At 45.1% G+C, this 25,089-nt stretch overlaps 1 protein-coding gene across 4 annotated transcripts in view; it reads left to right on the top strand.

The window, feature by feature from the left end:
* Positions 1 to 3,863: 3,863 nt before the first annotated feature.
* Positions 3,864 to 25,089, top strand: part of Manba (mannosidase beta) — a 72,981-nt gene continuing 51,755 nt past the window's right edge. For 2 of the 4 annotated variants that reach the window (XM_040751751.1, XM_040751750.1), the window contains exons 1-3: positions 3,865 to 4,109; positions 20,881 to 20,975; positions 24,665 to 24,770. In XM_040751751.1, the coding sequence (XP_040607685.1) occupies positions 3,933 to 4,109; positions 20,881 to 20,975; positions 24,665 to 24,770 (378 nt within the window). In that variant the 5' untranslated portion in view covers positions 3,865 to 3,932. Of the gene's footprint in view, positions 4,110 to 20,674; positions 20,794 to 20,880; positions 20,976 to 24,664; positions 24,771 to 25,089 lie in introns of those variants that run through there. The other 2 variants (XM_040751752.1, XM_040751753.1) reach the window with 2 other exon arrangements.

Here is a 25,089-nt window from a genome sequence, read left to right as displayed (position 1 = left end):
CTTTTACACGGATGCAAACAAATCAGGTAAGGCAGGGTATAAATCAGGAAAAATAAGTAAAGTAGTTCAAAGCCCTTAAAACTCTGTACAAAAGGCTGAGTTGTATGCCATTCTCATGGTACTTAAAGACTTTACAGAGCCTCTAAATATAGTCACGAATTCTCAGTATGCAGAGAGAGTGGTCTTGCACATTGAGACAGCAGAATTTGTTCATGATGGCACAGAATTAACTTATTGTTTTCACAATTACAGGAAACCATAAGAAACAGAACTCATCCCATATATATAACACATCAGATCCCATATGGGTCTGCCAGGTCCTTTAACACAAGGCAATGATAAAATTGATCGTTTATTAATAGGAAGTGTGTTGGAAGCTTAAGAATTGCATTAGAAACACCATGTTAACAACAAAGGTTTAAAGAAGGATTTTTCTATCACCTGGCAAAAAGCCAAGGACAAGGACAGAAAGCAGGCACGGAAGCTAAAGGAGAATGCCCACTTGACATACCATTGTATTTTCACTCTTACTTTTCATACAACTTAAAATGTGTGTGTGTGTGTGTGTGTAGGGGGCATTTGCCACAGTGTACAGGTGAAGATCGGGGACAGGATGTGGGTGTTGGGTCTTTCCTTCCACCATGTGGGCCCCAGGAATTGAACTCAAGATACCAGGTTTGGCAGCAAGCACCTTTATCTGTTGAGCCAGCCCACCAGTCTCCTTTTTCTTGTTACTTTTATAATTATCACACGGAATTAGAATATCTTTGTCCTTGTTATACCACAAAATTCTGTCTTTAGTCACTTAATATATTTAGACATGGAAGAAATGATTTTACAGGACAAAGGGCCAAAGAGTCTCTTATGGCATGGTCTGTTGGGATGTTGACCCTACGGAGAACTTATTTATCAATTTAAATCAGGGACTATCATCTGCCTTACATAATTGAGATTTTGGAAGGCCCCAGACGAGAAGCTGAAAATGGAATATGCTCATGTCATGTACATTAACAAGGACTCATGACTATTGTTAAAACTGCATTAGCTATCACAATTTTAAATTGCATTGTCAAGAAGCTTTAATGGTCAAATAAGGTTTATTTCTCAAGGTAATTATGAGCAATGATGAGCCTATAAGAAACTAAAACTCCATCGTGTCCTGTAGGCCAACTCTAGTTGTATTAAGTAAGGGTGGTTTTTTTCTTTATGGTGTTGGCTCTCTATGGACACACTGTGATAAAAGTACAATGACCTGGGTTGGAGAGATGGCTCAGAGGTTAAGAGCACTGACTGCTCTCCCAGGGGTCCTGAGTTCAATTCCCAGCAACCGCATGGTGGCTCACAACCATCTGTAATGAGATCTGGTGCCCTCTTCTGGCCTACAGGCATAAATGCAGACAGAACACTGCATATATAATAAATAAATAAATCTTAAAAAAAAAGTACAATGACCTAAGTATGACGTGTGGGAAAGTTGCAATGGAAGAATATCTCTTTTTATTTTCCAAGAAAACGATTTCTCTTAAATATATAGTAGAAAGTAGATGCTATTCACGGGTTGGCTCAGATCAATTTCCGTTTGATTTGCCAAGCAGTGGTGGCACAGACCTTTAATCCCAGCACTCGGGAGGCAGAGGCAGGCAGATCTCTGTGAGTTTGAGACCAGCCTGGTCTACAAGAACTAATTCCAGGACAGCCTCCAAAGTCACAGAGAAACCCTGTCTCGAACCCCCCTCCCAAAATTTCCCTTTGATTTGGATTTATTGCATGTCCAAGATTTATGCAAAAATCCTTTGCCAATCTTGTTGCCAAAAACTCTGCTGTGAGTGTTGTACACACCACAGCTAGCCATTTAATGCCATGAAACACGGCATCTTATATTTGACCTGAGAGTTCTAGTCATGTCAAAGGGAAGTTTGCCCTTGAGATTTTGGAGGTTTGAACCAGCTATAGCCTTTACCATGGGATAAGAGTAGGATCTACTCAAAGACAAGTAGCAGCCGGAAGAGCAGAAATGGATCTGGTCTTGCCTGGTATGCTGTGACAGGTAAGCCAACTGAACTCTTTGGATTCAAATCTCTCAGCTGAGATCCATGGGGTGGGAGGCTGGAAAACTCGGTGTTCCAAAGCCACAATACCAAGGTTTGTAAAAAGCCGGTTCTGTGGCAGTGAAATGTGACACTGCCGACAGGTTCGGATGTCGCTGCAGCAGTGGGGAGGAGGAATGAAGACTGATCTTTTGAGAGAAGAGCTGGCAGTAACGCAAACAGTGTGAAAACATTTGCGCAGTCTGGAACTCCCTCCAACTTTGAGAGCTCAGTGTAATAGCAAACCTGGTTGGTAAAACAGGGCTAGCACATGTGGCTCTCAGACCCAAGAGTAAGGCAGGATATAACGGGCAGGAGAAGCTAAGGGAGCATGGAAGGAAGAGGAACCCTTGGGCCAAGTGCAGTTTAAGTTACCCTGTGGTCCTAGGGATTGAACTCCGGGCTGCAGGCTTGATGGCGAGCCATCTCTCAGGCCCCATTTTATAAGCCTGTAGCCCCGCACACAACATTCCAACAACCTTATAACCTCATTTATTGAAGAAAAATTCTTTAGATAAAAATAAGCATACCAGTGTATCTTCCTTTTCTTTTTCAGTTTTTTTTTTTTGAGGCAACGTTTGACTCTAGCCCACGGTGACATGGAACTTCCTCTGTAGCCCAGGCTAGCCTCAAACTAAAGGCTATCCTTCTGTCTCAGTTTATGGATTATTGGAGTTACAGTTGCGAGTCACTACCCACACCTGCACCTCCCTTAATCTTTCTTTTAAACAGTATGACTTCAAAACCACCGGAAGTGCCAACTTCAAAACCTAGGCTTGAGAAGTATGAATGTCCTCAGCTGGGCATTGTCGTGCCTTCTTAAGCGTCTCTCAACGCCCTTGCTTACGCTAGAAAAGGTATTTCTTGATAATTTCCAAGTTTTGCTTCATACTGACTTTCCGTGGCCTACGGTTCTGGCTTCACCTGAGAGGAGGTCTCTGAAAAGAACCCAGGAGCTCACTCGTGAGATGGCTCAGCAGTTAAAGGGGAATGACTCCAACCCGGAGCGCTATCCCTGCGATCCACTCTGTGGAAGATGAGCTCTCCAGTAAGTCCTCTGACTTCCACAGGCTTGCTGTGGCAGAAAACGCCCTTCATCCCCTCCATGAGACAAACTAACAAACAAATAAACAAGCAAATGTGGGATGTTTTGTTTGCTTAAAAGGAGAAGAACCCATGTTGTGCCCTGAAAGAAATGTTAGCAATTTTTTTTTAATTCAGGAAGCGGGAATTCTGTTGCTTGCCCAATCCTACAGCAGGGAAGAGGGGGGCGAGAGCGGGGAGGGCTTTCGGACTCACCGGTATCACTCATGCAAGTTCCCAGGAACCTCAGAAGGAACTCCGTAGGGCTTAGGACACGATGCAGCCACCGCTAACAGGCAGCACACGGAGCCTTTCAGTTAATAGTTAACCGGAGCTTATAGGTAGCACTGTTTAGTGTTAGCAGGTTCATCGAGGGGGCGTTCATTCAGTCTGGCAGACTCTGCGCCGGGCACCAGGTCTGTGATATCTTCCGGCCAAGCGTGGCGGGAGGTCCCTCTGTGCACCTGTGGTCCCCCAAAAGGTCAGGCTTGGCTCTCCAGGCTTTTCTGTCGCTTTCCTGTCCCACGTACAGTGTTGATCTGAAGCGGGAAACCTAGCTGCAGCAGCACAGGCTGCAACGCCCCTGGCCCTGAGCCCTGCCTCCACCCGGGTGGCGGGTCCCCGCCGCATTCCCTCCCTGCGTGGCTGCCGGAGGCGCTCAGCTGACCTGGGGGCGGGTCCGGGCTCTGGGCGGGGACAGAGCGACCTAGCCTTGGCTAGGTCTGGGGTGACACTGACGGGTTCCTGCTGCTTGCGGTCAGCATGCATCTCCATCTGCTCGCGCTGTTGGCGCTGTGCGGGGCGGGCTGCGTGGTGGCAGGACCCAGCTACAGCCTGCGGGGGAGCTGGCTGGTGAGCAACAGGAACGGCTCCCTGAAGTTCCCGGGGACTGTCCCCGGCTGCGTGCACAGCGCCCTGTACCAGCGCGGGCTGATCCAGGTAGGACTCGCCGCCACCCCTCCATGAGGTCCAGGTCTGTCTGTCTGTGCTGCTGTGGGCAGTTGGGGAAATTGCCTGGCAGTGGAGGGGTTCAGATCAGTTTTGTACACTTAGCACCCACGCTGGGCCATCAGTGACCCTGGGAAGCGGAAGTTGCCTATAGAAAGCAAACATGTTGTCTGCTGTCTGCTTACTGAGGTGATTCTGGCCTCAAGTACTTCATAAGAAGACTTGCCTCTCTCCTAAGGACGGTTTGCAGGAACGCTTAGTCCATCGTAGTTCATTGACTGTAGCATCTCGGGTTTTCAAGTTCGCTTTGAAGCCTCGGGAAGTCTGGTCTGAAGTAAACCCAAGAGACTGGGGAATCACGAATAGTTTGGCTACTGGTGCTCATTTGTAAAGCCTAAATATTTAGGGTGTTCGCGTGTTTTGGGAATGAAACCCAGAGCCAGGAACACATTGTACCACCGAACTACACCCCAGTCTAAAACCTAAATAATGTTTTGATTTTTTAATGGGGTAATAGGGTTTCATTGTGACATTTTCATGCGAGTATACCATGTATCCTGCTAATACTCACGCTTTACAGTTGATCCCTCCCCTTTTCCAAGTAGTTTCACTATTGTGCCCTATATACTTATGCACACATATATTTAAAACTAGATTCAACATGAGTGAAAACATGTCACTTCTTACTTGTCTTTCTGAGTCTGGTTTATTTTGCCTAACTCGATTATTTCTATTTCCATTCTTTTTAAACCAAATTTCATTGTCTTTGTTATTCATATTCATATTCTTTTTTTTTTTAGTTTTTTTTGAGACAGGATCTTACATAGTTCAGTCTGGTTTTGAACTACCAATGAAACTAAGGGTAATCTTGAACTCCTGATCCTCCTGCCTCAGCCTCTCATGTGCTGGAGATAAAAGTGAGTACCACCATGCACAACCTAATTACATTTTTTCTTTATGGCTAAGGTGTGTGTGTGTGTGTGTGTGTGTGTGTGTGTGTGTGTGTGTGTGTGCTCGACAGAGCCTTGAGCGTGCCTTGAGCGTGCCAGGCAAGTGCCCTATCATTGGACTATACCCCCTACACACGCAAACTACCTTTACCTGTGTGATGACATTTGTAGTTTTCTTAAATGCTAAATAACCAAGCTTTATGTAAAATTTCTGATCTGGTACTCATTTCTGCCTTTTTTTTTTCACCCCATATATCAGAAAGAAAGTGAATACAATAACTTGCAATGAATATTGCTCAGGGTGCTTTTTAGGTAAATCTTTCTGAAACTTAAGAGGTGTATTCTTAGTTAACAGATGATACAGGAGAGGGGAACGTGGGGGCGGAAGACAGAAGAGGAAAATAGTCCCGAAGTGAGGGGACACGAGGGAGAAAGAGGAAGAGACTGGGAAGGGAGGGGGGACTGGGAGGGGAGGAGGGAGACAGGTAGAGGGAGGAGGGGGACGGGAAGGGGAGGAGAAGAGGAGGGCGGGAGGATGAGGGGTGGGAAGGAGAGGAGGGAAGATAGGAAGGGAGGAGGGAGGTGGAGGGGAGGGAGGAGAGAGAGGGAAGGGAGGTGGGAGAGGGGAAGAAGGGGGACAAGGGAGGGGAGGATGGGAAGAGAAATGCCTAAAACAAATAGAAAGAAATGCCAGAGTGAAACCTAATTCTTTTTTTTTTTTGTTTTGTTTTGTTTTTTGTTTTTTTGTTTGTTTGTTTGTTTGTTTTTTCGAGACAGGGTTTCTCTGTCATGTTTTGGAGGCTGTCCTGGAACTAGTTCTTGTAGACCAGGCCAGTCTCGAACTCACAGAGATCCGCCTGCCTCTGCCTCCCGAGTGCTGGGACTAAAGGCGAGTGCTGGGACTAAAGGCGTGCACCACCACCGCCTGGCTGAAGCCTAATTCTTTGTATGCAAATAAAAAGGAAAACACAAGTGCCCGTGACAGGCCACAGCTTACCTTGGATTCCATCTGCAGAGTCTCCGTTCACTTCCTTTGACTAATTGATTTTAGCCAACAGGGAATCGTAACTTTAGCAGATGAGATTATTGTCCTGTGCTATCAGGACATTCCAAGACAAAACTTGGTTCTTTCTAACTGCAGATGTTTGCTTGGGTTGTGAAATAAGTAACATACACTTCCTCATGGTGTAAGTCACAAGGCCTTGCAACCTCTTCACAGATTCTTAGAAAAGATAAATTCAGATAAAGTGGATTGGCTTCCTTTGTGTCAGGGGGGTAAGAGAAGGGTTAGTGAATTAGGGAAGAAGACTTTGTCCAAACTGAGTAAGGTGACTTTGCTTCCTGGTGTTATTGTAACATCCCCCTTTAGCGCTGAGCTTAAGAAACGTTCTCTTGTTTGGCACAGACACTGGACCAGACATGAACTTGAAACTTATCATGAGAAAGCCATTTATTTCTTTATCCATTTATCATATTAATTACCCTATATTCATTTAATATCTCACATTTTAGCACTGTTTTAAGTGCTTGAAATTCAACAGTAAAGAAAAAGCTTTGTTACAGCGAACTTCCTAGAGAGACAGTTACCAGGTTAATACATGACAACTCAGCGGGTACACTGAAGAAAAAAAAAACAGCAGGTAAAAGGCCGAGATGGCTGAAAAGTTGTTGTTTGATTGCTTTTAAAAGGTATTTATTTATTTATTATGTACAATGTTCTGCCTGCATGTCTGCCTACATGTCTGTCTGCATGTATGCCTGCATATATGTCTGTCTGCATGGCAGAAAAAGGCACCAAATCTCATTACAGATGGTTGTGAGCCACCATGTGGTTTCTGGGGATTGAACTCAGGACCTCTGGAAGAGCAGTCAGTGCTCTCAACCTCTGAGTCATCTCTTAGCCCTTTGGTTTTTTTGTTTTTTAAGTGGCCGCAGATGGCCATTTTCATATGGATTTTTCTCAGCCGAGCACTTTTTCACTTTTACAGAGGAGACATTCATTTTTAGCCAAGTAGAAAAATGGGCAGGAATGGGCCCGAAGGAATTGGCATGCCTCACAGGCTCCGTTAATAGTCAGCAGGGCAGAGAGTCCAGGAGGCTGTGTGCCCTGGAAGAAAGATGAGTTCAGAGATCACCAAGGTGTGACCGCAAATGGAACACTGGATTTATTCTACGTGAGATGGAAAACTGAGTGCTTTGACTTGGAGAAGCATGGTTGGTTTTATGTTGTAAATGGTCACTGTCCCGACGGCTGTGCACAGTGCATAGAAGCATGGATCAGCTATGGGGGACACTTGCAGTCTTGAGGCCTGGAGTTCCTGTATTGGAGCAAGGAAATGAAGAGAATAGTTTCTTGGAGTTTTTGTTTGTTTGTTTGTTTTTACTCTCTCTCTCTCTCTCTCTCTCTCTCTCTCTCTCTCTCTCTCTTCCTCTCTCTCTGTGTGTGTGTGTGTGTGTGTGTGTGTGTGTGTGTGTGTGTGTGTGTGTGTGTGTGTGTACAACTTGCAGAAGTAGGCTTTCTCCTTCCCACATGGATTCCAGGGATCAGACTCAGTAATCAGGCTCAGAAGCCAGTGCCTTTATTCACTGAGCCATCTTGCAGGCCCTCCCTGTTTTGTTTTTCAAAGCAGGGTTTTACTCTGTAGCCCAAGGTGGCCTTGAATTTACAAGTAAGCCTCTTCCTTAGGCTCCCAAGTGCTAGGATTCTGTGCCAGCACCCCTGGTTTGAGTAGTTTGTGGGTGCACATAGTAAATGTAGAACCAAAAGTTGGGTTTGTTTACAGAGCGGATGTGAGCAGCAGGACCAGAAGGAGCCTAAAAGAATATCAGTAATTTGTACCTGAGCTGGTAGCTAATGGAACTTGTGTTTACAGAAAGACTCTGTGACCGACCTTGGTTATCTTGAAGCTGACTGAGAGTTTCCTTTACAGAATCTCCAGCCCCTAGGTGCGTCAGAGTAAAGGAACTTCCAGTAATTTTTATCTAAATAAAGACGGATGGGGCTGGTGAGTTGGCTCAGGGAGTCAGTTCTCCCCTTCGGCCCTGGGTTCTAGGAGGAAACTCTAGCTGTCAGGCTAGCACAGCCACACCGTTGCCCACTGAGCCATCCCCTCCTGTCTTCTAGATCACCAGTTTCTCTCCTCAAAAACAACCACCACAACTAGCCATTTCTTGGGGATTCTTCTTTGTAGACATATGTAGGTATACATCTTATCTAGATTTGTCAGTCTCTCCCTCCCACAAATGATGACATTCTATGACCATTATTCTATACTAACATGATAAGTCTTAGACAGCTTTCTAGATCATTATGCAAATAGAAATGCTAGTTATCACGACTGAATGCTCACTGTGCCAAGAACAGCTCCGAGCATTTTTACCTCTCCAGTCTTTGTGATCCTTGGGAAATAATTACTTTCTCTGTCCTAGAGGAGGGCTGGGGAGCATAGGTGTGGGGGGCTGTCTCTTTCTTTTTGTGTGTTTGTTTTTTGAGACAGAGTTTCTTTGCTTGTCCTAGAACTATCTCTGTAGACCAGGCTGACCTCGAACTCACAGAGATCCACCTGCCTCTGCCTCCCAAGCCCTGGGATTAAAGGTGTGCGCCACCACTGCCATGCACTTTCTTTCTAAGAAAATTTTATTGCTTGTATACTTATTGCAGGGGTGTGGGTGCTGAGCCATGGGCCACGTATGGAGCTCAGATGACAACTTATGGGAGTCAGTTCTCTGCTTCTACCGTGTGTTCGCTGAGGATTGAACTCAGGCCTTCAGGTTTGATGGGAAGTGCCTTTATCCGAGGAACCATCTTTCTGGCCCTGAGCTTAGGTTTTCTGCCCTTCACATGGATCCCACAGGCAGTCTGGCTAAGCTAGGAGTCAGACCATGTAAAACTGACTGCCACCTTGGCTTCATGCACCTCCGGGCTCTATCTCGGGAGCAGCTTCAGTCTCTATGGAGGAGGCCCAGCATAGCACAGTCCTGACCCGCGAAGAATTGCTTGGGGCATCTGTCCAGTTCTTTCATTAGCTCCAGCACCAGAACCCACTGCTGTAACTACAGGCAGGGGTCTAAGCCCTTGCATCCGTGTCTCCCGTCGCCCCTTGCAGAACCCTTGGCATATAGTAAGAAGCTAAGAAAATGGTTTGTATTATTTTCCCTGTTAAATTAAGCTCCCTTTGGTAGAAAAATAAGAGGTCTCTGAGTTTTAATTGCTTTTCATCTAAAGCTCTGGTCAATGGAGGCAGTATTTACAAATAAGAGGATTTAGAAAAACCATGTTCAGATTGACTCATGGACTATCTCCATGCACCCGTGGGTACAGGTAAGTAAGTAAAGGACCCTGAAGGACTCCAGGTGAAGACAATAGTTGACATGGAACAAATGAAGCTTGGAGAACATGCGATTTCTGAGTAGACCCCATCAATGTCTTCATGTGGCTTCTGTTAGCTTAGCCTCTCACTGATATTAGCACATGAAAGTTATGTGCACACACATATTTTTATCTGTGTGTATACCACCTCTGTGTGTGGTGCCCATGGGAGCCAGAAGAGGGCATTGGATGCCCTGGAGCTGGACTTACATGTAGTTGTGAGCTGCCAAAGGTAGGTGCTGGGAACTAAACTTGGGTCCTCTAGAAGAGCAGCAAGTGTTCTTAACCACTGAGCCATCTCTCCAGCCCCTGCATTTTTTATTAAACCCTAATAATCGAATGAACATCATGTATCCATCTCCAGCTTCGGAGCCCACACGTCTCTGTGCAGTCACCTGCCCCCTCCTCAGTTCCCTTGGCTGCCTCTCCCTCCACACCTGCTGGCTCATGTTGGCTCCTGGTTTTGCAGGTCGCAATTCAGTTCACTTGACTTTGCTGTTTTGGTCCTGAGGTGGCGCATGGCATGTCGTGTGTCGGTGTGTGGCAGTGCTAGTGTTCATGCATTTTGGGAGGCTGAAAGGCAGACGGGGGAAACTAAGATCCCCGCCCTTCCTCTCTCTGTAATGAGAAGCTTTTTCCTTGAGAGAAGCCTTCCCGCCAGCCTGGTTCTAGAGCCGCATCAGTCCCAAATAAACACACAGGAGGCTATATTAGTTATGAAGCTGTTGGCCTTGCTTGCCTCTTACTGGCTTGCTCTGACTTAAGTAATTACCCCATAATTGTTAATCTAAGTATGTTTCTTACCGGAAAATAGTTCCGGGCTCCTACACCATGGCGTTACATCTTGAATCTCCTGTGTTTTTCCTTCCCAGAGTCCTCCTGGACTCCTAGTCCTACCTATCTTGATTCCCTATAGGCCAGCAGTGCTTTATTGACAAATGCACAGGACTTCCCCCCAACATCTCTCCCTTTGACAGTGTTCTGCTATATAGTCCAAGTTGATCTTGAACTCATTATATAGCCCTTTCTTGCCTTTCGCTCCTAGCAATCCTCATGCTTTAGCTTCTCTAGTGCTGGGGTAATAGGCATGTACCACTCAGCTTTCTCTCTCTCTCTCTCTCAACTGAACCTCATTCTGCAGTTCAGGCTGGCCTGGATCTCACTCTGCAGCCTTGAACTTGCTGTGATTTTCCTGCCTCAGTTTTCTAAGGATGAGATTACAGACATGTAGCACCCCATGCTGCTCTCACATGGTTCGATGATGTGAGCATGATAAATACCAATACACTTAACTGACTCAGGGACTCACATATGATGTGGTCGTCTCCTGGCTCTTAATTTGCAAGGATACTGTAATTATCAACGGTGTCTGTGACACTCGCCTAAGTGCTGGGTCATGATTATGCACGCCAAGGCAGATTTTCCTCGAGTGAGTCACTGTCCCAGTGCTCAACATCTGTTTGCCTTTGAGCCCCGAATTGTCTGTCAGTAAACGGGGCTCTTGGCAGCACGCGCCTAGTAGGGTCAGGGGCAGCATCCTCCAGCTACTGCTGCTATTGCATCAGCTCCCATCGGCACAAAAGTGTAAGACTGTAGAAATTCAGGTTTCTTTTTGGAGCTTAGGTTTCCTCCTCTATAACGTGGCACTCAGCAGTGCATGTTCATTATGTAGACTTGAGCGCCTGCCTTAAACGCTAGACTGTGTCAGTCTGAGGACTTGTGGGCTTGCCTAGCAACTCAGACTCCTTTTTGGCCGTAAGAGGTGTCCCTGAACTGCTGTCCACATTAAGCAGGACTCAGATTTGTAATATGGCTTAAAGAGGGTCAGCAAATTTGGAGCCAAATTCGTTGCTTGATTAGCATTTAGAATAATTGCTATAAATATACTCTAAACCTCTGCAACTTTTCCTCGTAATATATTCCTTTATTAAGAACAAAAAGTGATTTTTTTTTACTATTTTATTTTAGCATATGGGCACATTTGGCACGTGTATGTGTGGGCTTCAAGTCTGTACTCTACATGTGTATTTTTAAAAGTCTTTTCTTTATTAAGTTTAAATTACACGCTCATTTGCTTTGTGTGAATGTGTTTCTATGTGTGTGGGCACGTGTGCATCATGGTGTGTGTGTGTGGAGGGCGGAGGACACTGGGGGTCAGTACTCTGCTTCCACCTGGCAGGCTCTGGGGATTGAACTGGGGTGGCCAAGCTTGGCAGAGGGCGCCTTTAGCAAAGGAGCCATCTCACTGCCCCTACTTCGTTTTCAGCCAGCATACAAAGTAACAGGCTTGCCCTAGTGTGTTCAAGAAGCCTTAGTTTGGGGTCCCCCCACTCCCAACTTGTCTTGTCACATGTCATGTTACGTGTATTCTGCTACTCATCCATCCCTTCCCTAAAGCCGCTTTCCCTCTCCAGTTTCCTGGCTTCTACATGTTTTCTCCCACGTACATAACACATACGCAAACATTAGACTCTAGTACCTGTGCATGAAAAAGATGTGCCGTGTTTGGCTTTCTGAGCCTAGTTTTCCCCACTTGATGTGGTATTTTCCAGTCCCATCCACTTTGCTGCAATTTTAATTTTTCTTTGCTGGTGAACTACAATCTATTGTGTATGTATATCGCGTTTTAATTAACAATCTTTTGTTGGCTAACATTTTTAGGTTGATTTCATTTCCTTGATATTGTAAATAAGGCAGCAGTAAACATAGATGTGCAGAATCGTGGTATATGTAGGGCATATGGCAATCTTATGCCTAGGTCATATTGTTGTAATTTAAGAAAAGCAGTGCAGCTGGGTGATGATGGCGCATGCCCTAAATCCCAGCACTCCGGAGGCAGAGGCAGAGGCAGAGGCAGGTGGATCTCTGTGAGTTCAAGGCCAGCCCGGTCTACAGAATGAGTGCCAGGACAGCCTCCAACGCCACAGAGAAACCCTGTCTCGAAAAACCAAACAAAGAAAAACGAAAAAAAGGAAAGCAGTGTGAGAAAGATTCTATGTGACAGGGTTCAAGTGGAGGGGCTTTTTATTAGGGAAAGGGATCATAAAAAAGGGAAAGGGAGACTGGTCTCTGGGGACAGGTGCAGCAGGATGGGAGGTGGTCACAGCCCTTTTAAAAGGGAACATAGTGAACGGGCACAGGTGGTGCTCTTAGTGGCTGCAGCTGAGGGCGTATCCTGTCAGAGCCCCGAGGGCAGGCCAGCACAGATGTCTAAATATTAACACATATGGTAATCTGTGTTGAGCATCTTGAGCCGACTCCACAGTGGTTTCCGCATGGCTGTACTGGTACAGATCCCGGCCAGCAATGACTGGAGGTCTTCTTTCCTCATGTCCTCACCAGCATTTGTTTTTTCAACGGCAGCTGTGCTGATGACTTTTTGAACTACGATTTAAAATTTTAAATATGTATTTATTTATTTTGGGGTGGGTAGTTTGTGTGTATCTGTGCCTGCCCATGCCATGGCCTTGGGGCATGCCTTTAGAGGTCAGAGGTCAGTTCTCTCCTTCCATTGTGGAGTCTGGAATTGAACTTATGTTTTGTAGTTTGAACAGGCAAGCACTTTCGCCCACCGGCAGCCAGCTTGCCCCAAAGTATTTTTCATTTGCATCTCCCTGGTTACTGAGGAGGCTGAACACATATAAATATATTTGTTAGCCATTTGTATCTCTTCTTTTGAAAGCTGTCTATTTAGCTCATTGGACCAATTATTGGTTGGCAGTTTTCATATTTGATTTTTGTAGTTCTTTATATATTCAGCTATTACATCCCCCCCGCCCCAGTATATAGAGCTGACAGATTTTTGTTTTCCATTCTGTAAGCTGTCTGCTCACTCTCTTCTTTTGCTGTGCATATGCCTTTTAGTGTATGTAGTACTGTTTGTTAAGAACAGATCAGTTAACACCAGGTTACTTCTTTTGCAAGAGTTCAAACAGAGAGGATGTTGTGGTAGGAATGTTTCTAGTTGCTATAACATAAGGCAATTTAGGAGGCTTTCCTTTGGACTACAGTTTAAGAGGTAGAGTCTGTGGGTTAGGTGCAGGGTGGGTACGGCAGAATTTGTGGGGCGGGAGTATGTGGCTGAACCCAGACCGTGGTGCTGTCCACATACATCTAGGGTGTGTCGCCCCTCATAAACTGGTCCTTTTTGTGGTCTCCCTCACAGCATGCTTCACTAATGTCACAAATGTTTAATAGTTCAATCAAGTCGACAGTCTGAATTCACCATTGTTGCACTGACTAAAGTGGTCTAGAATCTTCTGTCTTTAGGGAAAACTCATCTATTTGAGAATCTATCTGTGCCCCTAAGTTTTATTTGATTACATGTAGTAGGCATGAGTGACTATTTGTCTGGCCTGTTGGGGCTCCATCCAAAACAATGGCCTCTCGAGTTTTTCTCTATATAATAAATTTAATTTATCCACTGAGAACACATTTTAATCATATCCATCCCTTACTCCACTCTCCAGTTCCCCCCAGATATTCTCCTCAATATGTTCCCCTCCCAAAGTCATCTCCTCCTCTTCTTTTAAAAATAACCCACTAAGCCCAATTAGGGATGCTTCCACACAGGTAAGTGTGAGGCGTCCACTGTACCCAGACCCCAAGAGAAAAATGACTCTTTCTCCCAAAGCTATAACTACCACTAGCTCCTCAGCTAGTCCTGGGGCCTTTTGTACTCTGTAATCCATGCTAGAATTTTTACTTTCTTTTTTTCTTTTTGGTTTTTTGAGGCAGGGTTTCTCTGTATTGTTTTGGAGGCTGTCCTGGAACTTGCTCTGTAGATCAGGCTGGCCTCGAACTCAAAGAGATCCGCCTGCCTCTGCCTCCCGAGTGCTAGAATTAGAGTCGGGCGCCACCAACGCTGGGCTGGTCTCTTTCCCTCTTACATTGTTTCCATTCCTTCTTCTGAAATGTTCCTTGATTCTTGGAGGAGGAGATTGTGGCGGTTTGATTCAGAATCATCCCCATGGGCTGGTATGTTAAGAGAATCTTTTTCTTTTGCTAGCCGCTTTGGTTTATCCCCTGCCAGTCGCCTGGGCTCTGCCGCGCCAGCCTGTTTCGAGATCCGCATCAGTCCCAAATAAACACACAGGAGGCTATATTAATTATGAAGCTGTTGGCCTTGCTTGTTTCTAACTGGCTAGCTCTGACTTAAGTAATTACCCCATAATTGTTAATCTAAGTATGTCTCTTACCGGAGAATAGTTCCAGGCTTCCTACACCAATGGCGGTTACATCTCGACTCTCCCGTGTTTCCCCTTCCCAGAGTTCTCCTGGACTCCTAGTCCCTCCTATCTAGGTTTCCTATAGGCTCAACAGTACTTTATTGACAAATGCACAGGACTTCCCCCAACACTGGTATGTTTCAATAGTTGGTCCCCACTTGGTAGAACTGTTTGGGGAAGATTAGGAGGCATGGCCTTGTTGGATGAGGTATGCCCAATGGGGCTAGTTTCAAAGTTTCAAGAGTCCACTGTATTCTCAGTGTCTCTCACTCTTTGCCTCATGCTTCTGGATCAATATGGAAGCCCTCAGCTACTGCTCCAGTGATGTGTCTGCCCACCTGCTTGCTGCTATGTTCCCCACCATGGTGGTCACAGAGTCTAAGGGAACTATTAGCCCCAAATTAAACATTTCCTTTCAGAAGCTGCCTTCTGTGTGGTGTCTTATACACCAGTAAAGATGTATCCAAGACAGGGATTGATGTTGATGTCCTGTTTGAGGCTGAACACGCACTGGTCACTTGTTCTCAGCACTATATCAGTTGGAGGTCTCAACATTAACTCCTGTCATCTGCAAATAGAAGCTTCTATGACCAAAGTTGAGAGTTAAAGAAATCTAAGTATGTATGGCATCTCTAGCCACGAGCTTTTGACCAGGGTTTTAGTACTAGGCAGGCATTTATTCCTGTGGGGCAGGCCTCAGAACCCAGTCAGAAAGTGGCTGGTTACCTTCATAACTGTCACAGTCCTAATGTGCCAGTGGACATATTTTATCTGGTCGGCTGATGCTATAACACTCAGGTTCTGCTGCTGCGTAAGACCATTGGCGTAGGTTCTCCCCCGGCAGCCTGAACAGCACCTTCCTGCACTGTAAAAGCTAGCCAGCTAGGGGGATATGTTCAGGTAAGTTCCAGATTCACTTCCCAATATTCTACAGCCGAAGTTTGAAACATCTTAAAATACAGGGTCTTATCATCTGGTTACAGTAGGGCAATGGCAATAGTCTGTGTTCTTTGGGGGGGACCTCTAGCCTCCCATAATTTTTGCCATATATCTAGATATGTACAGGCTGTGGTTCATGGGCTACATGTGCCACAAAAATAACTATGCGTATATTCTAACACAGAACTGAAAATTTACTGAAGACATTATGAGACATTTTTGTGCAACTTTTATTTATTTATTTATAATTTGATTAAACAGTTCTTGAATGTGAACTTTGTAGATTACATTATTTTGTCAGAAGGTTAAGATTCCCCTGCATTGGAAAGTGATCTTGGCTACTGGTATCCCAGTCATTAGCAGTGAAGGGAAAGGATGCTGGGAGGTGTGTTCTCTGAGGTTGGGGTATTCTGTCCTGACCCCTTCAGAGCCTGGACCTTTCCTATCTTCCCATTTCTCTCTGCCAGCTGGTATGCAGTTTTGGAAGCTGCACAGTCAGTGCCAGGCCATGTCATGACCAGGTCTGTACAGCTTGGTGTTTTGTTTCTGGAAATTCAGCTGATCTCTGCCATGTGTGCTTAGTAACCCTTGGGTTTCAAGAAGAGGCTGGAACAGAGTGCTTCCAGAGTGTTGATGGATCAGAGAGTCAGAGAGTAGACCCCACGACCACCACGTGAAGACAGACTGGTGACACGCCCACTCAGAGCACCAGGGAACAACTTTTACTTGTTTTAGTAATTGGTTTAGGCACGGGAGTGTCTATACAAAATCTGGACACCAACCCCTCAGAGGACTACATCCTAGCTCTGTGTCTATCTGCTAGTGTCTCATTGAATTTGTAGCTAACTTCTGCCATCGCTCCAACTGGGCTCATAGACTAGTTTAAAAAACAAAGAAAGGTTGGACTATGGCTGGTGAGATGGCTCAGAGGAAAAATGTGTTTTCTGTCAAGACTGATGACCTGACTTCAGTTCCTGAGCCCCATTCAGTGGAAGGAAAGAACCAATTCCAAGTTATCTTCAGTGTGCCATGGAGATTGTCCTTGTGCCCCCCCACCAGTAAAATGAAAAAAAAAGAGAGAAGTTGGAATCATACAATGGGAGAAATTAGCCTGTAAATTCTGTTGGGTAGGGAAAACCCGTCTTGCACAATTGCCTTCTTGAGTTTACCTCGTACAGCTTTCTACAAGTAGCTGAGAGAAAGGAAGGAGATCCAAGCCCTGCTAGCCAGATGGCCAGCTCGTCCTGGGGTTCAGCAAGTTGAGGTGCTTGGCTGAGCTGCCCTCAAAGTTCCCTGGTATTTTTTCCTGGTATTTTTAACTATCTTGGTTTAAGTCCATGGTGCGGATATAAATAGGGCTGAGTAGAGACACTTGGACAAGCTGATAATTAAGGTCTCTTCCAGCCTGTGTCCTTAAGTATTTATTTTGTGCTTATTCACTGGAGAGGCTCAGTCCTGTATTCGGGAGGAGCAAACAGGAGGCAGGTTAGCTGGGATTTAAACACACCATCTAACAGAGCCTCACCATTAAGCAGAACCTAAAATAAAAATCTGTTTGCTGGCACTAAATCTCTTACCACTAATCTCTTCTCCTCAGCAGCTTATCAAACCACTTATTTAGGAGCAATGTGTCACAGATAGGAATCTTGATCTTAGGGCACTGCCCTGGGGACGTTATGGTGCTACTTTATGGGTGGGGACCGGGGACAGCTGCCCAGATGGCCACTGCCAGTCAAGCATGGTCCTTCAGATCTCATTTCAATGGAACTTGGATGACGCTGGGATTTTCTTCTCCAGAGTCACTGCCCTTGAGAAACAACACCCAGCCTGTCCTAGGGTTTCTATTGCTGTGCTGAAACACCGTGACCAAAGAAACTTGGGAAGAAAAGGTTTAGTTTTTGATTATACTTCCACATTACAGATCATCACCAATGGAAGTCAGGACAGGAATGCAAACAGGGCAGGAACCTGGAGGCCGGAGCTGAGGAGGCCATGGAGGGGTGTTGTTCCCCCCCCAATTTTTCAATCTTCTTTTTTTTTAATCTTTTTTAAAATTAAATTAGAAACAGCTTGATTTGCATGTCAATCCCAGCTCCCTCACCCTCCCCTCCTCCCCTGCCTCTCACCAACCCTCCAACCTCCCACCCAATCCCTACTCTGCTCCCCAGGAGAGTGAGTCCCTCCATGGGGGATCTCCAGAGTCTGTCATATCATCTGGGGCAGGGCCTAGGTCCTCCTGGAGGGATACTGCTTACTGGCTTGCTTGTTCCTTGTGGCTCAATCAGCCTGCTTTCTTGTGGAACTCAGGACCAATGACCCAGGGGTGTCCCCTACACACAATGGGCCGGGCCCTCCCCCATTAATCACTAATTATTAAAATGCTCTTCAGGGTTGCCTACAACTTGATGTTATGGAGTATGGAGACATTTTTCTCAGTTGAGGTTCCTTGCTTTTTGTTTTCTGAGACAGGGTCTCAGCATGTACCTCTGGCCATCTTGGAACTCATTATGTAGATCATACCTGGCATGACTAAAAGTGTGAATGACTGACTGAGCTTCCCTCCTCTCTGATGACTCTAGCTTGTGTCAGGTTGACATAAAACCAGTCAGCACACACGTCCGAGCTTACAATCCAATGAGTCAAGCTAGGACAGGAACCGAAGCAGGTGCATTGGAGAGTGCCCCTTCCTGGCTTGCTCTTCATGGCTTGCTCAGTCTGATTTCTTAGACAAGCAAGGCCACTTTCCTAGGCATGGCCTGGCCCACAGTGGACTGGGCCCAATCAATCACTAGCCAAGGCAGTTCCCCACAGAATTACCTACAGTCTGATGGGGGTATTTTCTCACTTAAGGTTCTGTCTTCCTAGATATGACTAAATTTGTGTCTAGCTGACAGATTCCAGCAGCCCAGGTTCCTTGACTGGTGGAGGCCTCCCGCACTTCCTTCTCTGTGGCCGTGGTTGTGTTCACTGGGTGAACTTCCCCCACTGCTCGTCACTGTTCACACCTATTGGTCCTGCTTCCTGAGGAACAGCCCTTCTGAGAAAGGAAAGCTGGGAAACAGACAGGAAAGAAAGGCCTAGGGAGGCCCAGGAAGGATGCTCAGATGGAACCAAAGCTGTGAGCGTGTGAGTGGCCACTCTCCTAGGGCAGGTGGCGGCAGGTGTGTCTGTAAGAGTTCTGAGGCTACCAGGCTTTGGGGACCATTTGGTCTCTGTCCTGTCTACTCACCTCCGCTATGCAGCAGGGAGCAGCCATGCATTATACACGAAGCATGGGTGTGGCTTGAGCTCACTAAGGCTTTCTTTGTGTGTGTGGTGTATGAATGTGTATGTGTTTACATGTGTTCCTGTGTGTGGATACAGGATGTTCCTCTATCGCTTACTACTATCTGGAGCTTACTACGAATTGAAGCTTAAGACAAATTGTGTTAGAGTTTAGTAGAAAAATGGTATAGGTTAGGTGGAAATCTTGGCAGCTACCGGGGAGAGCGAAAGAAAATGCCATGTCTTTTAAGTTAGAAATAGCTTATTAAGAATGGAGAAGGTTCTCCGAGGAACACAATGGAAGTGGGTTAGTGAACTGAGCACGAAAGCATCTGGCCATGTGGTGTGTGGTCTGTTAACACTCCCGCTCATCCTATGCGTACACATACTCGCATTCATGCATGTGCGTACACACATTGTGTGTGTGCTCTGTATTTTTTGTTTTTTGTTTTTGTTTTTCGAGACAGGATTTCATTAGCTGTTCCTGGCTGTCCTGGAACTCATTCTGTAGATCAGAGTTTTCTGTTTAACAGTCCTGGCTGTCCTGGAACTAGTTCTTGTAGACCAGGTTGACCTCAAACTCACAAAGATCCGACTGCCTCTGCCTCCCAAGTTCTGGGATTAAAGGCGTGTGCTACCATTGCCTGGTTAGGTAATAGATTTCTATAAATAGTTTTTCTTTAATTGTAGTTGGGCTGGCTATGACTATTCTATCTGTTATCAATAGCCCTTGCAGAGGCCTGTAAAGCTTGACTCATTGTCCTTTAAAAAATGATTAGATTTTATGTGTATGAGTGGTTTGTCTATATGCATGCCTCTGTACCTACCACATGTGCGCCCAGTGCCCACAAAGTTCAGAAGAGGACATTGAATCTCTTGAAAAAGGAGATGGTTGGGAGCCGCCGTTGGAAGGCTGGAAATCGAATCCTGGCCCTCTGGGAAAGCAACGAGTGCTCTTAACTGCTGGGCTGTCTCTCCAGCCCTCCATTCAGCTTTCATGGGGTGCTGGGGAATCAAAGGGAGGTCTCCATGCCTTTGCAACAAGCCATCCACAACATTTAGTTATCAGCCATGTTCCTCATTGGCTGACTGCAAACGTGGAGACTACAGGATAGCTGAATCTTGTGAGTTGGGCAGTGAGTGTACTACACCCAGGCCCTTTCAGTGCTCACTTAGGAAAGCATGGTGAAAAGTTATCTAGAAATGCTTAAGGACAGTAAGGAAGCTTTGCTGAACTTTGGACAGTAGAGGAGACGGGCTCCCCCTGGAGGCCATCTGGGGTAGCGGCAACAATGACGGAAGAACTGGGCCATGGGAGAAGGTTGTGTGTCCATTGCTTCAGGTTATCTTTTGCTGTCAGTACTGTGGAGGCGCTGTGTTTGGTTTTAAAAGAGGGAGCAGGGGCTGGAGAGATGGCTCAGCCGTTAAAGGCTAGGCTCACAACCAAAAATAAAAGAGGGAGCAGGGCCATTGAGATGGTTCAGTGGGTGAAGGTGCTTGCTGCCAAGCCTGATGGCCGAGTTCAGTACTTGGAAGTAGAGAATTAGAGAACTGACTCTCGCACGGTGTCTTCTGACCGCCACATATATGTTGTGGTGCATGCATGAACACATGTGCTGCCCACACCAACACACACACACACACACACACACACACACACACACACACACACACACACAATCAGTATCTATCTCCAGATATGTTCTCTGATAAATTAATGTATTATCTGTATGTATCCCAGAGCTCTTTCATTTCAGATATATTGCTGGAAAATCTCCCCCACGTTTTTGGTGTTTTACGGTGCTGGGCTCCACACTCAGGGCATGTACATGTCAGCTAGACCTGCAGCCTCTGATCTATAGCCCACATTCTTAGTGATGATGATCTGGGTTACACACGTAGGCCAAGAGTTCGTTCATTTTTAGGTAATCAGTAGTTTTGTTTGTTGCCTCTTTTACACATTCATTTTTAGCATTTAGTGATGTACCTTAGCATTTTCCTTGTACCAACAGGATCCTTACTACAGATTTAATGACCTCAACTACAGATGGGTTTCCTTAGAAAACTGGACTTACAGCACGGAATTCAAACTCCCCTTTAATGTCAGGTGTGTATATTCTATATCACATAATCTATATATACATATTATATAATTGCCTGAGTTTTTTTTTTATCTTTGTCTGCTTAGGTTGTATCTCAGAGTTAAATCAGATTAAGTCTTTGTGTCATTGAAGTGACTATGCAATTATGTTTTGTTTTCTACATCAGGATGGTGTCACTGATCATCAGTGTGTCTTAGGGAATAATTTCTCCAGTGGTATACTTGAGTCCTCTAAATCTTGTTAGTTCTTTAAATACATTTCCTCCTCTCTACCTCCCTAGTAACTAGGAGAATGTATTGATTGGCAGTATTTTTGTGAAGTGTTTCTGTGTGTGTGTGTTTCTGTGTGTGTGTGTGTGTGTATTTGTGTCTGTGTGCATGTGTGTGTGCGTGCATGTGTTATGTGTGTGTGTATGTATGCATGTGTGTATGTCTGTGTGTGTGTGTGTGTGTGTGTGTGTGTGTGTGTGTGTGTGTAGGGATGGTAGTTGGCTCTGAACCCAGAACCTCATGCATTACTTTATGTCCCTAGCCCTAGAGTATTGTCAGTAAGATCAGAGATACATCACTTTTATTTTTAGTGCTAAACAACCATTGATACTATGACCTTGCCCTTGTACTAACTACATCCTGGGGCCATGAAGAAAAGTACAGTTATTATTTTCAGTTATGTTTTGTTATTTTCAGAAAATATTTTAGGTGAAGCAGAATGTAAGCAAGTATATAAGCCACCATGATTACTAATTTCTAAAAATTATTTTGTATATGGCATTTCTGATTATTACTTATTATCTCTTTAAAATCTAAAACCACAGACAGGGGTAGAGAGCTTGTCTACCGAGCATAAGCCCTGGGTTCAATACCCATAGCTGAAAAACAAGCCAGATGGAATTATTGTGTGTTCCATGCTCTTGTTTCCAGGTAACGTTTAAAATATTTCTCACAAGAATCCTGTCTCCTATTGCATAGTTACTTCCAGGTTCCTCTGGGCTCCCTGAGACTCTGTTTTTAAAAAAAAAGAAAGTTCCATTTCTCTTTGAACATAACACATTCCAAATCCAGCAGCTGCCGTCCCCTATTGAAACTAGCTTTACAATGAAGCTAGCTTTACATCCCGGCGGCCTCGTTGCTCTTCTTCATGTAACAATGAGGCACCTCTTCCAAGTTCGTGCTTAGGGATGGGGTTCTGCCTCCTTAAGCTTTTCTGCCTTATGTTCGTCCACCATTTCTAAGTGCGTTAACGTTTTCCTGACATTTCTCTTCGTATAGCCCCTTCTATTTTCCAGTTTCCCACTTTGCCCAGAAGCTGTGGAATCCAGTGTCTTGCTTTCAGTCTCTGATCATGTGAGGAAACGTTGCATTTTCTTCTCCAAGTGCTTTTCGAAAACTCAGGAGCAGAAAGCCTGTTCCTTTGCTAAGTCAATCAGTCCCCTATTTCTCTGTGTGCCCGTGAAAACTGCCAGTGGCTGTGACATGGCCTGTGCTGCCTCTGACCCACGATTTGTCCAATCTCTCCTTCTCAGCTTCCCAGCCCAAGTGGTGTGTCTAAATAAAAAGTATTTATCATGAAAGTAGCTGATGCTCTTAGGACTTTGCAAGGTGATCGACCTAGGCATTTCCACTAATTTTTATGAAGAGTTTTATTGAGCTCTGATCTGTATAACGTGAAATTTACTTAAAGTACAATTCAACAGTGTTTTGTGTATTCAGAGTTGTGCAGCCATCATTGCTGTCTTTTTTTTTTCCCTACGTGACATAAGCTAGAGTTACCTAAGAGGGAACCACAATTGAGAAAATCCCTCCATAACATTGGCCTGAAGGCAAACCTGTGGGAGCACCTTCTTAATTAATAGTTAATGTGGGGGGACTCAGCGCACTGTGGGTAGTAAGCCCTTAAACAGGTGACTGTGAGTTGCATAAGGAAGCAGGCGGAGCAAGCCATGGGGAGCAAGCCAGTGAGCAGCCCCCTCCATGGCTTCTGCTTCCTCTCTTGCCTTGGTGTCCCTCAGTGATGAGTGTGACCTGAGAGCCGTAAGCTGAGACCACCCCTTTCTCCCTCAAGTTCCTTTTGGTCATGCTCTTTTACCACAGCACTAGAAACCCTAATTAAGACAGCCTCAGTCCATTACCCAAAAGTTGTCATGTCCCATTCCCATCCATTGTCCCTGTCCCAGCCTAGACAGCTAATAGCTCGCTTTTCCTCTCTGCAGACTTATCTGACCTAGCACTTCAGAGAAGAGGGATTTTTTTTGCATAAGATGATAATTGCTTCATCAGTGTTATAACATTTATCATTATCAAATTCCTTTTTATTGCTGAATACTATTTCAGTGCTTGGATATGCCACGTTGTTTAACTTCTCTGAATTCCTTCTTTCTCTCTCTCTCTCTGTCTCTCTCTCTCTCTCTCTGTCTCTCTGTCTCTGTCTGTCTCTCTCTCTCTCTCTTTCAAGACAGGGTTTTTCTGTGTAGCCCTTGGCTGTCCTGGAACTCACTCTGTAGACCAGGCTGGCCTTAAACTCACAGAGATCCACCTGCCTTTGCCTCCCAAGTCCTGGGATTACAGGAGTGTGCAACCACCACCCAGCTGAGTTCTTATTTTCTTCTTGAAAATTTCCTTATACAATAAGCCTCTGATAGCCCTTGTCCAATAGATGGAAAACTTTCTGTTTGATTCCCATGTGACAGGCTTGAATGCCATCCAGACTACATACTCTTCAAATTCCCAGGTTGTGCCTTGTAAGGCTGTGCAGAGTAAAGAACACAAAATTCTCACTCACAAATACAAGGTGCTGGTTAGTGTGTTCTCTTGGATCGAGTCAACAAATGCAATGTCTTTGACACAATTTTTTTTTTTTTGGTTTTTCAAGGCAGGGTTTCTCTGTGCCTTTGGAGGCTGTCCTGGAACTCGCTTGGTAGTCCAGGCTGGTCTCGAACTCACAGAGATCCGCCTGCCTCTGCCTCCCGAGTGCTGGGATTAAAGGCGTGCGCCACCAACGCCCAGCGACAGATATTTTTTTTTGTGTTACCTAAGAACTCTGAAGTAGCCAGGTGGTGGTGGCTCATGCCTTTAATCCCAGTACTCAGGAGGCAGAGGCAGACAGATTTCAATGAGTTTGAGGTCAGCCTGGGATACAGAACTACTTCCAGGGCAGCTGGGGCTATTGTTACACAGAGAAACTCTGTCCAGAAACAACCCTCCCCCCCCACCAAAAAAAGGACTCTGAAGTAGTTGGGAGAATCAACTCACTTGGAAATTATAATTTCCTCTTGATTTTATTACAATGGTTTGACACATCATAGGGAAAATTGAGTTGGATTACTCAAGAAGTTATAGATATATGCAACCCACACTCCTGAAATTTGGTGGAAGCCACCAGTTGAAGGTGTATATTTTCCTGTAAAATATTTACTTTGTTAGTTCTTTTTTTTTTAAAGATTTATTTATTTATTTATTGCATATACAGTGTTCTGCCTACATGCCAGAAGAGGGTACCAGATTGAATTGTAGATGGTTGTGAGCCATCATGTGGTTGCTGGGAATTGAACTCAGGACCCCTGGAAGAACAGTCAGTGCTCTTAACCTCTGAGCCATCTCTCCAGCCCCACTTTGTTAGTTCTTAACTGATTACAAAGAGACTTAAATAAATTAATGTTTCATACATCATGTTCTTAAAATCTTTTGATCTTTCTTAGAGAATGGCAGAAAGCTAAGCTGATTTTTGAAGGAGTTGATACAGTTGCAGAAATCCTGTTCAATAATGTCATTATTGGGAAGACAGACAACATGTTCACTGGCTATGTAAGTACATGATGATTCCAGATTAAAGGGGATGAGTGTGACTTTGTGTCCCTGGTATGAATAGGGAAGGCTAGTTACATAGTTGACCATGACTCAAGTATAAGGCCAAATTACTGAGTTTCTTAGGTGCCCTGTTTTAGGATGATAAGGCAATGCAAATCCCATGGTGGTTCTGCCGGGCTCGAAGAAGTAAATTACAGCTTCACTTTACTATTCACTTTTCTGTGGCCTGGTGGTCCAGCGTTTCATGGAAAATGACCATTAAAAAGGAGGGTTTTTTTTTCTTTTCGGAAATTGTATCCTTATTTTCCTTCTGTTT

The sequence above is a fragment of the Mesocricetus auratus genome, unplaced genomic scaffold, assembly GCF_017639785.1.
Source record: "Mesocricetus auratus isolate SY011 unplaced genomic scaffold, BCM_Maur_2.0 Super-Scaffold_100009, whole genome shotgun sequence".
Lineage (NCBI taxonomy): Eukaryota > Metazoa > Chordata > Mammalia > Rodentia > Cricetidae > Mesocricetus > Mesocricetus auratus.
This window is presented reverse-complemented; position numbering and strand designations above follow the sequence as displayed.